General features: G+C 45.6%; 2 protein-coding genes across 2 annotated transcripts; one reads left to right on the top strand and one right to left on the bottom strand.

Annotated features, from left to right (window-relative positions):
* Positions 1-24: 24 nt before the first annotated feature.
* LOC119012194 (WD repeat and coiled coil containing) lies at positions 25-4615 on the bottom strand. The gene is made up of 4 exons (XM_037085774.1): positions 4462-4615; positions 1854-3778; positions 1436-1556; positions 25-914 (listed from the first exon to the last, which is right to left on the bottom strand). Exons 2-4 carry the CDS (start codon positions 3756-3758, stop codon positions 718-720), a joined length of 2223 nt encoding a protein of 740 aa, XP_036941669.1. The 5' UTR covers positions 3759-3778; positions 4462-4615; the 3' UTR covers positions 25-717.
* Positions 4616-4719: 104 nt separating this feature from the next.
* On the top strand, positions 4720-14845 carry fkbp1b (FKBP prolyl isomerase 1B). Its single transcript, XM_037085778.1, has 4 exons — positions 4720-5126; positions 5850-5897; positions 13605-13717; positions 13992-14845. The coding sequence occupies exons 1-4, from the start codon at positions 5090-5092 to the stop codon at positions 14118-14120; spliced, it is 327 nt and encodes a 108-aa protein (XP_036941673.1). The 5' UTR covers positions 4720-5089; the 3' UTR covers positions 14121-14845.
* Positions 14846-14888: the final 43 nt, after the last annotated feature.

Genomic DNA, 14888 nt, shown 5'->3' on the forward strand with positions numbered 1-14888 from the left:
AAGTAAATAACACACAGAGGAGAGCACGATAGTTACACAAATTTAATATTTAAAGAGCTACCAAAAGATCTATTTTATCGACATGCACATTTATACTTCTTTGGTCTTCTTGCGAGCTCTGAATGCAAACAGCTAAGTTTCTGTGGAGTGTTCCCCCCTCTAGTGGCCAGTTGTGTTCATAACATTGCAACTGACTCATTTTTAAGATATTCTCAGAGGGCCTGAGTAAAAAGGTTCAATGATACGAGGAACATTTGAACAAAAGTGGAATTTCAGAATGGGTAAAACGTTCATTTTATGGGTGAAATCTTGATTCCGTTAAAAAGAAAAATACAGAAAGAAAACAAAACGTTTACATCTTGCATTAGCTTCGATTCTTCTCGTCTTGTATCAGGACGTCAGGACGATTGACAGCATGTCTCAAACACACCAAAAAACACACTCAAAGCTGTTTGTACAGTCACATGATGATGATGATGATGATGAGTCACAAGATTTAGACCTCAACATCTCAACTGCATTTTGTCGACAGAAAACCATGTAAATATCTCGGCATCGGCAGCCCTTCTTAAAATCTGTTTAAGTACAAAAATAAATTTGACATATAACTCTGGGTGTCTGCATTAGTGAGGTTCTGCGTGCATTCTTGGATCCAGACAAATACATTAAAAGTTACTACTGTGTGAGTCCATAAACTGAGGTGTGTGTTGGGAGGCACTAATATACGGGAGCCTCTGTAGTTGTGTTGGGGTTTTGGCAGGGGGCCGGACTGGACGGGCAGGAGGTCTCCGGACTCCCGGGAGCCCGTAGGTTTGTTTTCCGCTTCCCGTTCCGCACTGTAAGCTCCTCCTTGGGTTTGAACGTCAGAGGCACGAAGCCATCTGGATCTGCCACGAGAACAACCCATAAGGGACCTGTGAAAACAACATGAGATAAAAGTGTTAAACTGCTGCCAAAAATGTAGTCTGTGACAGCGGTGACCTGCTGCCGTGTTCAGGGACAGTCACCTCTGCTGCAGCAACAATACACTATAGCCATTAAATGGACGTAAGCTGCTTTTGTTTTAAAGCCTCTAATCTGACCTAGGCTTTTAATCACTTCCAATTATAGCTTATGCACCTTAACGCAAGAACAATGCTAGAATGCGCAGTCCAAGACTGTACAGTAAAACACAAGGTTTTTTATCCATTCAAATCCTTCCAAAGAGGAATACGAAGAGTTTCCACCTTTGTTCCTTCAATTTTAATTTATTGGTTAATCTCATAGGCAAAGCAACGCCAAAGGTTTTTGGAAGGAAGCTAAGACTCCTCTTCTAACAATTTAGAGATTTAAATGGACACCAATCTTAAACTTAAGCCTTGAAAGTGATGTAGGGTTTGTCATTTCAAAGAACAGAGGCAATATTTTAACCACAAACTTTACAGGCTTCACGTACCATACATCATCTCCACTATAGTTAGGTTGAAGAGGTCTTGGAGGGCACGCAGACACAGCTTTCCTTCGCACAGCAGCACCGGCCGCCGCTCGTCGATGAACACGTTCTCCGATAGCTGCTTCTGCAAATTCACGAAGAAGGACGTCATAAAGACAGACAGTAGAGCTAGAGGCAATTACAGAGTTAGTTAAAATCCCGATCTGATACCCGACACTTGGATTGGTGCGTTTGTAAACACATTAAACAATTTGAGGGATTACAGTCGCATTATCCTTCCAGGGAAAATTGCAGCTGATTAAGGTGTTTAAGCCCCTGACTGTCAGAAATAAAAACTTTAAAAAGACATTCTCTTCTCTGGTTATTATCCTTGCACAGTCATTTACAAAAACACAGAGGAACTGTAGTGAGTAGACTGTACCTGACATGTGACATTGACATAGGGGGGTTCAGAGGCATTGGGGTAGACAGTCAGGGCCTTCTTGCCATTCTGTGTATAATCTCTGATTTCGCTCAGGCACTGCTGCACGTCTGAAAAGCGAGTAAAAAGCCGCTCCATGTTGTGAACGAGCTGCTCCAGCGCGCGCTCCCTGGCGAGGCCCGATGTCTTCTCAGGCATGGGAAGTGTCGGCTCCATGTGGAGTTTGTCTGACGGCTCGAGGCGAGGAGAACTGGCCCGGCTGGAGTCCCTGCTGGTCTGGCCGGCCACCGCCAGGCTGGACATGCGATTGATGTGGTCCATGTCGAAATTCTCCACCGTGATGGAGGAGGCACTGGACGTGGCTCGGTCAGAGAAGTCCACAGAGCTGGTGACGGGGCTGGGCTCGACGCTCTTCACCTCCTCCACCAGCCTGCGCCTGTTGCCTGGTGAACGAATTACTCCCCCTCCAGGCAACAGCAAGTCCTTTATCCCTGGACGCTCCCTGTCGTCCCTAGATATGTGCTCCGAGTGCCTCCTAATCCCTGCAAAGAAATTAGAGGTGGACTCGTGGTTGTGAGTAGAGGGGGATGGTGTGATGGGAGTCTCTCCATCATAGACCAACTCTTTGGCAAACAGACGGAGGATATATTTATCTGTGTTAGAAGACGGGAGGAAGGCAGGGTCATTGGACTTCTGCCTGCCCACCATCAACAGCAGCATCTTGTCATTAAGGAAGCACACACCTTTGGGCCTGTCGTTTGTCTGCAGAGAGATCTGCTGAATGTTCGGCATGGCAGAGGCTGTGATGCAGTACACAAGCACCATGTTGCAAGTGTTGGAGGCCACCGCCACCGTGGAGCCACGCGGGTCAAAAGCCACAATGTCGGGAACCAAAATCCCCGGGATGCTGACTTTGCGGGTGGTAGTGACTTTGCGCTCATAGGTGACCAGGATGAGGTGTGAGGAGTCCTGGCCTGACCCCGTCATCGTGTCTCGACGACGCAGGTGAATGAGGGGGCTGGGGTCAGAGCGACGGTGTCTTGCCAAGACGTGGGTGAGGTCTACGGGGCCGGAGCTGGGGATGTAGGATCTCTCCGAAAAAGATCTCCTTCGTGAGTCCACATGGCTGGCCTCCTCTGAGATGAGTGCATGCGAGCCGTGGTCCTGCAGGGACTCACCCTCAGCCGGCATGTCGAACGCTATGCCGGCATTTAACCCACAGAGTTTATCCAGAGGCAGCTCTGTAGCCACTGCTACCTGAGCCTCACCCGTGGGCTCGATGGCACAGATGTAGCCTCCCACATCAAAGATGGGGCAGAAGGAGCAGGCCACCAGGCTCTTCTGGATGTCGTTCCAGATGTAAGAGTGAAGGGCACTGCCGATAGCAACCACCAGGCGTGTGCCGTCTTTAGTCCAGCACGCACAGTGGATAAGTCCACTACCTTTGATATCTGCTTTGGTTCTCCTGTTGTCCACCCTGACAGAAAACAGCACAGAAGTGTCCCTCTTGGTTAACACGGCCAGAATGTCAAGTTTGGGATGCCACACGCAGCCTTGGGAGAGCAAGGGGAAAGGCTCGCTCATCTCGCAGGTCTGACTGCACAGCAGCTTGTTCTGCTCGAGAGCACTGAGCTGCAGCTGCCACACCGTAACGTGTTTCTTGTGCTGGACCGCCAGCAAGGCAGGTGAGTCCGAGCAGCAGAGCGGGCCCCAGAAGAGCCCGAAGACGTGCTCGAACTGGCCGATGACGTTGGTGTCCCCAAACTTCACCTCGCCATTGAGGAAGAAGAAAGACGTCAGGCAGACCTGCTTGCCGTCCGTCCACGCTATCCCGTGCACAGGGTGGATGGCTTGGTGTAGAGAGTTGAGACCCGTCCTAAGAAGCTTTGCCTTACCAAGGTCCATCCTGGCAGGTGTGAGGAAGCCTTTTCAAAAGAGAAAAAGTAAGGAAGAAAAGACTTAGAAAGTCAACATGGGTGACAGAGACTTGTATCCGATGTAAACTGGTCCAGCACACGAGTAGCTATTGCTACCTATGCAGATTAAGAATAGCAAAAGCCTCTCCTGTGTCTCCTTCCAAGCCTTAATCCCTCCTGCCTGAGCTGAGGCAGTGGTGACGAACTCTTATATCTGCTTATGCCTGAATGACCTTAACAGCACACAGGTCTTGTTGGGGCCTCAGCTTAACAATACTATGTGTTGAGTGGGAGTGTCTCATCACAGCTTCCACCCCTTCAGTCCTGGTGAAACTGTCAGCATCACTTTGGACCAATCAGGCTGTCTCCTCCTCATCAGGTAGACATGTTACTTCTTATCAAATGGTCCATGTCCAAAAGTATTTGCACAGGCATTTTAACATCAGAAAAGCACATTAAACTTAAAAGTAAATGCAAATGTAACAACTGTACGTAGATGTTAAACACGCTAGAGGCGTTTTTATATCATGTTCAAAAATTAGAGGGATAAAAACTTCATGAGACAAACAAGTTTTCAACTTCACGCACAAAATGAATCATTACATGTAGCCTATTTCATGCTATATGATGGAATCTAACTAATAATTAAGAGTAAAGAGCCACACAAACGTCTCACTTTTGTCTTCACGTACCTTAGAAAAACCACAAGCATCTCCTGTGTAGTCCGTGCGACACACTTAAAATGAGTTTCCCGTCTAAAAACGCACGTTTTGTGGAGCAAAAATGTGTCTCCAACGTTCATTTCTCTCCGACCCGGAAGCAAAACTAACGGCCGCTTTCAGTGCATCATGGGAAATGTAGTTGAGCTGTAACTTCGTCGTGTTCTTTTGCGTGTCCGTTAGAGGGCGCTGCGTGGCGTTCACATCCAAACATCCAGCACTTTTTGAGAACTAAAAACATACAAATATTTAATGTTTATACGAAGTATAGCTGGAACTTAAAACAAAAATGGCTGGCGGTATGTTAGCTTAGGAGTTTAGCAATCGCGTCCGCGAGACGACGACGGTTTGTCGAGGCTGCGGACGACGTGCGTGCTGCAGTTGTCGATCTCGACGCCGTCTCGCCACGAACGGGAGAATATCTTGGCGGCGCCTCACTCGGTCTTGGCGGTGGCTGCTGCTCGGTGCTCGGTCCCGTGAATGCATCGCTTCCACCGACACAGTCCGACTCGCAGCTGCAAAAACGGCTAACACCGGCTGTCGAAGCGGCTTTTTTTAAGGCTGTATGGTCCAGAGCTGATCCCCCGAAGTAGCTACAACCATGGGCGTGGAAGTCGAGACAATATCTCCCGGCGACGGTAAGTTGATTTTTTTGTTTTGTATTTTTTTTATCCGCTTGTGTGTGCTCTGACGCGGGGGAGGAGGAGGTGGTTGTGGCGGCGGCAGCGGCGGCAGCAGCAGCGGCGGGGTCGGGGCTCGGTAGTTCCCCGGAATGTCGTTCAAATGTTGTTGAATATCAGCATAATGTGCTTTAAAATGTCGATTTTAACCTTATAGCACGCGAGGCTGCTAACTCATTAGAAAACCAGCAACTATTAATAGTATTCGGGTTATTATTTTGGGGGCTAAAACCCAGATTTATGTTGCTGTTGTTTTTTTTTAACCGTGCAATTCACCATCACTTGACTCCTGCACTGCATCCTTCTAGAAGCCTCCACAGTTTAACTGCTCTCTTTTAAATTATGAATTTGCTCCCAGGTAGATATAAAAGGGGTTGTTTCTCTCAGTCTCATGTACCACTAATGTAATTAACTCAGAGTTATGTGATATAAACCCCCACCTTACTAGAAAGTGAAGCCTCCAGGGCCAGAAGTTTTTACATGACTATGAGACTTAACAGACGCATATTAACTTCCAAAGTGTGTCTGCAGGCATGAGAGAAAAAAAAGGCACAGCATTCCTGGCCAGATGTTGGAAAAAAAAAAAAAACAGCCATTGTTAATCTGCAAGATTAGCCTGGAAAGCCTGCGAGGTGCACAAACACATAACAACACTTTGTTTTTCTCTCTCTCTGTTCACAGGAAGAACATTTCCAAAGAAGGGCCAGACATGTGTTGTTCATTACATAGGTAACTGCGTCTCTCTTGTCTTGTCCTGTCTCCATGCTGAAGGGGAGGAAATGTGTCCTTCTGTGTGTGTGTGTGTGTGTGTGACAGTATCTGCTGCACAGTACATCTCAGTTTTCAGCTCCTCTCACACTGTCTTTTTGCAGGACGTGTATGCACCTGTGTGTCGCACAATACAGTCTCAAACAAACCCAGGGAGGAGCCGCCACCACGCCCAACCAAAAAAAAAAAACAAAACAAGAAAGAAACATGCACCGTGCACATTCATGTACACACACGCTTTCTTTTTTTTTGTTTTTCCTGTTATTCTCCCAGTCAGATTGCCCAATTTCTTTCTTTCTTTCGTTTTTTTTCTTTGAGGCGGGGCCCGGGTTAGACGCCGAGACGTTTTTTGGGAAATAAATTTGGGTTATTGGGTGCCCCGGGGGTGTAGCAGGCCAGACAACTAGGTCAGACAGAAAGTAAACAAAGCCTAGTTCACATGTCATCAGTCTGTCTGAGCATCGCAGGCTTTTATCATTACATGGTTATCAGAGTTATTGCGCCATGGCGTCGGTGTTGTAGCAAGCAGGTTGGACTCGAATGTGTGAGCGTTGTATGCGAGCGTATTACTGCGGGGATTTTCCTTTTTCAGCCAAAATGAGTTCACATGAGTTGTCGTAACCTGTCGGATATTGATCTCTTTGGCTTACTCGCAGCTTTCAGTTTCATGTAAGAATGTCTTGCTTTGTTTGACTTGCGTGCGTCCGACCTCGTGTTAACAAACACCGTGTTGTTCCACTTTTTTTGGGATGGAGGGGGGGCCGTAGATCCAGATTTTCCCTTCGGGGGCCTGATCTCTGCAGAGATCAGCCACTGCAGTAATGAATTATGTTATAATTGGAAGCGGCTCATCCTGGTCTGGAGTCTTGCACAGTGAGCGTTTTTTTAGTTCTGACTCGCTCTCTGATTAGTAAATTAGCAGAGAGGCAGATAATGAGTATTAGTCTCCAGCAGCTCTGTAGGATTATACTTATTTTGGCTGCACTCCTTTTTGTTTTGCTGCCTTTACGTCCTGCGCTCCGTTGTCACAACCCCATAATGGACGTATGTTTTCTGTTGCGCTTATTCCGTGTCTGAAAGGAACAATAAGATCTGTTACCACCAAGGAATGGATGACCTCCGTCATTGTTTACAGCGGACTCTCCTCTTTTTTTAGAGAACTAGTTTTTAGCTTGCTCTCCTTTTTTTTTGTTCTTCCCTTTGCGGCTCACAAGAATTAGCCGTAAGCTCCTGGTGTTTTTGGCTGCGGTGGCGCGCAGTATGCAGAGTTTAGCCAAAACAAGGACCTTGAGCAAAAATATAAATACGTTATTGTCTCAGTGGGAGGAAATGTGTTTGCTGTGGGTAGATACAAAATAATGCGCTGGTATTTAAAGGTAGGTCTGTATGAAAATTAGACCATAGTGTTGGACACCAGCCAGGAGGTTAGTCTAAGAATGTGGTTGTGTAACTTCTTAGAACTGACACTGTACAGTATCGTGGTGAGACAAGTCGCACACCATGTCGTGATGCTCGAAAGACATACTTCTCATTTTATTTTGTTTAAAGGGGCAGTTCATCATTAAATCAAAAGAACATATTGACCTCTTACCTGCAGTTCTGTTGATGCGTCCACATTGTTGATGCGTCCACATTGTTTTGGTGCGAGGCGCCGAGCTTTGGAGATGCCGAGTTATCTTGAATATTAAAATGACGATGAGGAACTTTTTAAGTGCTCAGGAAACAATCTTGTGATTCCTCTGATGATTATAAATGAGCTGTAGCAGCAAATGTGACCATCAGCTAAAACACTCCTTTGTTTATAAAGTTATTATCGATGCCTGTGCTTGGGTCAGATCACATATATCACATATATATAATCACACGTAAATAGATTGCATCATCACAATCCATCCTGCCGTCTCTCTGTCACTGACTTCCGCAGCCGGCATGTGCTAGCAAAGATCTTCGCTACCGCTTTTTGTCAGAAGGAGCCGCTAGAATCAACAAAAGCTGAAGGTTCCTCGTTGTCCCTTTAAGGAACTTGATGGCGCTCGGCTTGTGGTGCTCAAAGTGCTATATCTTTCTTCAGTAATCACGACCCGGTTACTGAAGATAATCCACATTAAGACATTAAGACTATTATCTTACTGCCGTATCACTGTGCTGAGGAGACCAAGAGGCCCCGGACTGTCAACAGTAATGGTGTGACGTTAACATGAGTGGATTCACTCTTCCCTTCTTCATTATGATGCAGTCAGCGGTGGCTGTGGATTACAGGACAATATTTCCGCAGTTTAACCACCACAACCAACTCGTTCTAACATATTTGAGGGAAGGTAGATATCAAAACAATGCAGATGAATAAATCAAACTACAGAAAAGAGGAAAAATCTGTGTTTTTGGGTGAAATGTCCCTTTGACACAGTGTAATTTACGGAGGAAACAGGCAAATGTCACTCTAGAATCAAAATGAAACGTTTACCGTTTTCTCTACTAATTGGTTAAAATTCAATGCTCCCTTACACTTCTCAGGTCAGTGCACTGTAGTAAAGTCGGAGGCTAACCCACATTTGTTTTTATTTAAAAGCTTTAATACAAGATTAGTTCCCGATCTGATAAAGAGATAGCGCAAGTAACAGAGGTGAGCCGCAGATTTGGAACATAAGCCGGCACCAAGTCATCCACCCAGCTGGCTGTTAACAAAGAGCCACAGACTGCACCTTCCGTCGCAGCAGCAGAAAGCGCCGGTGTTAGTTTTTCCAGATAGCACAGGGAAGATAAACAGTAACGGGCGGATAATGGGATTTGAAACCACTCTATTTCCAGTATTGAATATTCGGGAGCCTCATTTCTCCCAGAAAACTCTCCGACAATCTCTCACTGCTGTCCTCGCTTTCACCTCTGGGATTTTAAACATGCAGACACACACATGCCGGAGCAGATAGACACACACAGATCTGCGAATGACCCCCCACCACCACCACACACCCCCTTTAGACCCTGGTGAGAGTTGTGGTTGCCCAAATTAGCAGAGTGCTCATTGCCACCAGGCAGCTAAGGGCTCTCCGGCGCTTCGTGTAAGCGAACAAAATAATTAGAAAAGTCGCTCACCCTCCCACACACATTTTTTCTTTCTGCAGTGCCTGACTCCAGGTCTGTTTGCAGGGCGGCAGACCAGCAGGCTGGTGTGAGTCAAGCTGGCCTGAGATGTGTTATCATCCATTTCACTCTTGGTTTATCTTTCACTGGCCTTGCTGCACACCATGCTGCCTGGTACAGAGTCTTTTCTGTTTTTACAATATGATAGTCGACAGTTTTCATACCGCATACGTTTGCTTTTCTACGGTATTGAATTCTGTCATACTAAAGTTGTTTAAAATATATATATTTTCAGTTTATATCAGGTTTGTCAGGACATAAAAGCCGCTTTTAAATTTCTCCAAGGGTCACTGAAATTGATAATATTTGTGTAATACCGTATTGCATGAAACTGTGATATGATATTTTTTTGGATGATTATCGCACCCTTGAAAATCTCATGCATTTGCAACCCTAGCGCCAAGCCGTGCAGGTAATCCTGAAATATGAAAAGGGATTTACTTCTGTTCCAGTTCGTGCTCCACTCAATTGTTTGGAGGATTTCAATCAAATATATTTGGTTTGGAGCTGCCGGACAAGCTGATGTCCAGCTGGAGCCGAAGTATAGCAGGTGTAGTGTGAACAGAAGTTGGCGTGTCATATTCTGCAGGTGCGTTGCGTCAGTGCCTTCCATAAAAAGCATCCTTGATTGCAATGGTTCTGCTCAGAACTTCAAAAAGCAGAGCTAATTTGGTGGAAGAGGGCTACGTGAGTCAGGCTCTCACTGGAAGTAGCAAATGGAAGCAGCTCTGATATCAGTCAGTATGAAGAAAACCACACCATCCCTGTGGGTTTCCACGACTGACGAAGTTTGGCACCAAACCACGATGATAAACATCCCTGTCAGTCTCCACTGACAAGACGCATGAGCTGTAGGAGCAGCAGGCCTACTGGATATGATGTCATGCCTAAATGTGGACGTCATTCCTTACCATGTTTGAGCTCCAGGCTTCACCATGAAACGTGCTAAAGTTGAGACCTAATGGCCTTTGGTGTGTGACACCGAAATAGATGGGAGACTGAAACACGGGGTTGTATGTCACGAGATGCCAAACTTACCTACCGAGGGAGAAATGTTGTGATTGAGTGCCGTGGGAAGTGTTCAATCCTGTATCGTGGAGTTAGATTTTTAAAAAAAAAGTGAGAAGAGAGCTGATGTGCAGCTTCTAACTTAAGACAGAAGAAACGCTAAATCAGCACCTCAACTTTTTAGGAATTGTCGTTGTGTGTTCTGGTAAGGTAACACCTCCCTGTTCAGTATTGAGTTGTCTTTGCGTTTGACAGGCCTTTCGCAGCTTGTGTTCTGATAGAGACTCTGCAGAATATCTTCGTGCAGTTCCCCAACAATGGAGACGGGACGGGGAAATGAGAGGAAGACGACAGCGACAGTGCGTGAATGATTATCCAGCAAACGCTGCCGCTCCACAGCAGAGCAAGGACGCCCTATATCTTTCTCAGACTCTGACTCTTTGTTTGCCGTGTGTAATGATGAGATATCGGCTGTCCAGACTCCACGGTTAGATTGATAATGTCTCTGCTGAAAATACTCCCCAATTACACATCGCACCTACTCCCAGTTTGTCACACTTGACATATTAATGAAGCATGATTTAATTCTTTCCACTGAGGCGAACATGCTCGCAGCTGTGAAACGCGGCAACACATAAGTTTGTCGTAGACAGATAGCTCAACACGCGTCTCATTTTATCCACACTCGGGCCGAGGGGGTTGTTGTGCTGGCAGCCGTCCTAGACTGGAGGGGGTGGGGTGGGGGGTGAGGAGGGGGGAGACAGGATACAGTAAACGGAGTAAAAATAACCCCACCCCTGTGCGCCATGGCTTCTTGCAGATCTAGCCAGAGCACTACCAAGTGAAAGCCTTTCATGAGGAGAGAGTGTGGGAGCCGATCTCAGGAAGGGACGGGTCCCGCTTTATTTTTGCAGGGACCCCACCCATGCTTAGCTGTCCACAGAGTGATAACAGAGCACTGATACAAGCGTGCTGGAGGAGTGGATTGGGATGTTTTTGCTTTCCTGGAAGATATAGACCGACAGTCATTAGTGACATATTAACGCCAGAATCGTTCATGTCTTCTGTTGCGAGATCTGAAGGTTGTACAGTACCTGACACAGACTGACGTGGTACAATCTCAAACCATGCTGTGACTCATGTTTCTTTTTGGAACAATGTTGCTGTGTATTTTTTCCTTTGGAAAATACCAGCTGGTCAGAACCAGTTCCTTTTCCTTTGGAAAGAGCTGCCAGTGTGACCCACGGTGCTGCTGTTCCCCCCCCTGCTGGTCGATGCTGCTCTCCTCCGATACGACTTGAGTTATGAGCTGCACCTTAGAGTAAAATGTTATTTACCAATAGGGCGTTATGTTTCCAGGTGTAAAATACTTCCTTTTACGTAAGCAGTCTCTGAAGAGACACCCCAACCAACCAGCAGGTATCAGTGGTGCAACGCCCAGGATATGATCCCTCACTGGCCTCCCACCAATTAACATTGCCAGTCAGTGTTTCCTTGCACGTTGCCAGAAACTGATCCTGCTTCACTGCAGCTGATGCAAGACGGTTTTCTCCTCTCTGCTACTCGAATGCCCTGTGGCAGGTGGTATCCGGCTCCGTGTGTGCACTTGGTGACTCCACGGGTTGGACCGAAACCAGCCCGCTGATATCTGGGCTGCTGTGATACTTGGAAATGTTGGGCCTACTAAGTTTAGTGGGGGAATGAAAGGGGAGAAGCAGTACAGTACCAACATTCATGTGACCAGATGAGCCAGACACCATCGCTAAACTTCAGTTAGCACATAACTCCAAACGCCAGGAATTCACACTTGTTGAATAACGACAGAGTAAGATAAATCAAGGGACAATGACGTGCCGCCTCCACAGTGCATGTGGATGTTGAGGAAATTCTTTGCATGTATACATACGTAGGTGTGTTTCGGGTGCACCAGTAGCTCGGTCAGGACAGGCTGTGTTCCTGCACAGTGCACCAAAGGTGTTTATTAGCATGCATTTTAGCAGCATGTTGGTTCTTTATTGGTCATTAGAAGTCAATAACTATAATGGTACTCAGTAGAGTGCATACCTCCGCCAAGGTCCAACAGTCCCCCATTTGTACTTGTTCATAAACACCAGCCACCGAAAGCATCTGTGCATGACTCCCAGAGAAATTACCCCCCCCCCCAAAAAAGGTTCAAGAAAGTGAGAAGAAAACCCATCCTGACAGCCATGAGTTTATCTGGATCAGAACCAAAAGGCAGTGAGTTCTATTCTGGGCCGAGACCCGTCCTCCATCCAAGCTATGTGGGTATCCTCCAGTAGTTTTTATGTAATCCTGCTGACAAATCCAACCAAGGAACAGACGTGGGTGAAAAACAAAACCTCCTCGTGGTCCATTCTTAACAAAACTACAAGTGTGAGTAGCGTCCTAAAAACTCTAAATCAAGTCGATTTAATTCAGAATATGTTCCGCATGTTCTACAATATCACAGTATTGATTTACAGAATACCTTAATGTTGCATTTTATGGAAACTCAACAGAGACATTTATAGATAAGATGACGGAATGGAGCAGCTCTTCAGTTTAACGCTGGGAATTAAATATCCGACAGCTTCATGTCCCACAATTAAACGTCTGCTGACTTCTTATATTTGTGTCAAATAAACTGTGAATGTAGAATATTTTAATATAAGCTAGGGTATTGAGATTTGAGCCCTTCTTGCACAGGATGTCTGTGTTTCCTGTGGTGTATTCACTCGGGATAAACAAAGTGTTTACTGACATTATCTCCCATGTAATATTATCACAGAGGGAAAATATGGTAGGTAATGTGAAACAACAGTGAAAAAAAACAGTGAAAACAAATTACCACAGCTATGTAGGTAACACACGTCTTGCCGGACGGGGCTTTAAACTAAATAAAACAAAAAAGAAGCCAAATTCGTCAACATTATTTTGGTGACTGCTGATGTGTCTACATTATGCTTGAAACATCTGAAACCGAAGGAGTTCAGAAGAGTTATCAGAGTAACAGAACGCTTTAGAAGTGTCAGCCGAGTCACTGAAGCGATGCCTAAAGTTCATGTTTAATGGATCCGATGTTATCGTCGCGTCTGAGCGGTTGGTTGGTGTTCTGAAGGAGTGCAGTTCTGCACCGCTCCTGCCTTTGTCACTCCATTTCTCCCTTTGGTCTAGATACAAGGCGAGCGTTGGCCTAGTTCACTTCAGAAATAATCCACTAAACCAGGCCAGCGCATCCTGATTCACATCCCCTTTGTTCATTCGGGTAATTGAAACCGACCCAAGATCGCGATAAGAAGCCGCCGCGCCACAGTCATGCCTCAGACTTTAATCTGAAAATGCCTCATTCCAAAAACATTAGCCACAGAGGAAGAGGGTGTGCGTGGATGTCGTATCACTCTGATAAATGAGAAAACAGCCATTAGAATCAGTGCAGAAAGTCTTGAGCTGATCGCCAAAAAACAAGTTTTTAACCAGATTCTTCTCTGACTCTTGCTCCTGTCGTTTCTCTTTTGGCAGGTATGCTGCAGAATGGGAAGAAGTTTGACTCCTCTCGAGACAGGAACAAGCCCTTTAAGTTCAAACTCGGGAAGAGCGAGGTCATTAAGGGCTGGGAGGAAGGAGTAGGACAGGTAAGAAGAGCTCATCACACCACTTGGATAAAAGAAATGCTTTTCATTCAGAGGAGATTCAGCTAATCAGCAGCGATTTGTAAACTGACGCTCCTCCTGCAAGTAAACACTCTTCACAGATAGTTTGATGGGTGGTCTCGATAAAAGCAGATTAGATGTATTGACCAGTTTTTCTTGCTATGACCAATATACAAATCTGTTCTGTGAAAAGGGCCTTCTGTAATGTTTGCACATACTCAGTTGTGTTTACCCCGTTTTTCTCCTGTGTTTTCAGATGAGCCTGGGCCAGAGGGCGAAAATCACCTGCACGCCAGATATGGCTTATGGAGCGACAGGCCACCCCGGGGTCATCCCTCCAAATGCCACGCTTATATTCGATGTGGAACTGCTTAAGATAGAGTGATGCCCGGGGCTAAACGCAAAGGTTAATGGTTAATGAAGCTGCAATCTCGCCACAACCTGTTTCCACGGGGAGACCATACTCCGGCCTGCTGCCTCCCACCATCCACCCACTCTTGTTCTTCTTTATGATTTCTACAGTCATCTTTAGTTCAGTATTTAAACGTATTCTACTGCTGCTTTGTTGCCATCTTGTCGTAATAGAAATTGCAAGGAAGTTTTCACATGGAGCTTTTATTTTTTCACACACACACACACAAGTTTGGGTTTTTTCTCCTGTAAGTCAGAGGTGCTGTTTTTGTTTTGATTTCATTTAAAAGTTGTAAATTTTGTTTAAAAAAAAAAAAAAAAAACACGAGGAAATCAGTCATCTGATGAAAAGCCGTACTACATTGCAATCAAGATATACTACTGCCTTACAGTTTTAACAACAGTGGGAGGGTACAAATGATGAAAAAGTACATAACTTCTGCTCTGTATCACAACTGGGCATTAAATACCACTGTCTGCATTGCCACTTTGATAAAGGTTTGTCCTGCTGAATGCTCTGAATGATGTTGCTATATTTAGTATATTTTATATCCCTCATAAACATTTACTGCAAGTGTACGCTAACCAGTCGAACGCTATCCAGTACTATACAGAACCCTGTAAGAGCCATTGCTTCTATGACAGTTTATCGACCAAGTCTTCAATAAAGAAAAAATGGCATGTACTGTGTTGACACATCTCCGTCCTGTCTGTGTGATTTGTGAGTGAGTGACAAGTGAAA

This window comes from Acanthopagrus latus, chromosome 22 (genome assembly GCF_904848185.1).
Source record: "Acanthopagrus latus isolate v.2019 chromosome 22, fAcaLat1.1, whole genome shotgun sequence".
Lineage (NCBI taxonomy): Eukaryota > Metazoa > Chordata > Actinopteri > Spariformes > Sparidae > Acanthopagrus > Acanthopagrus latus.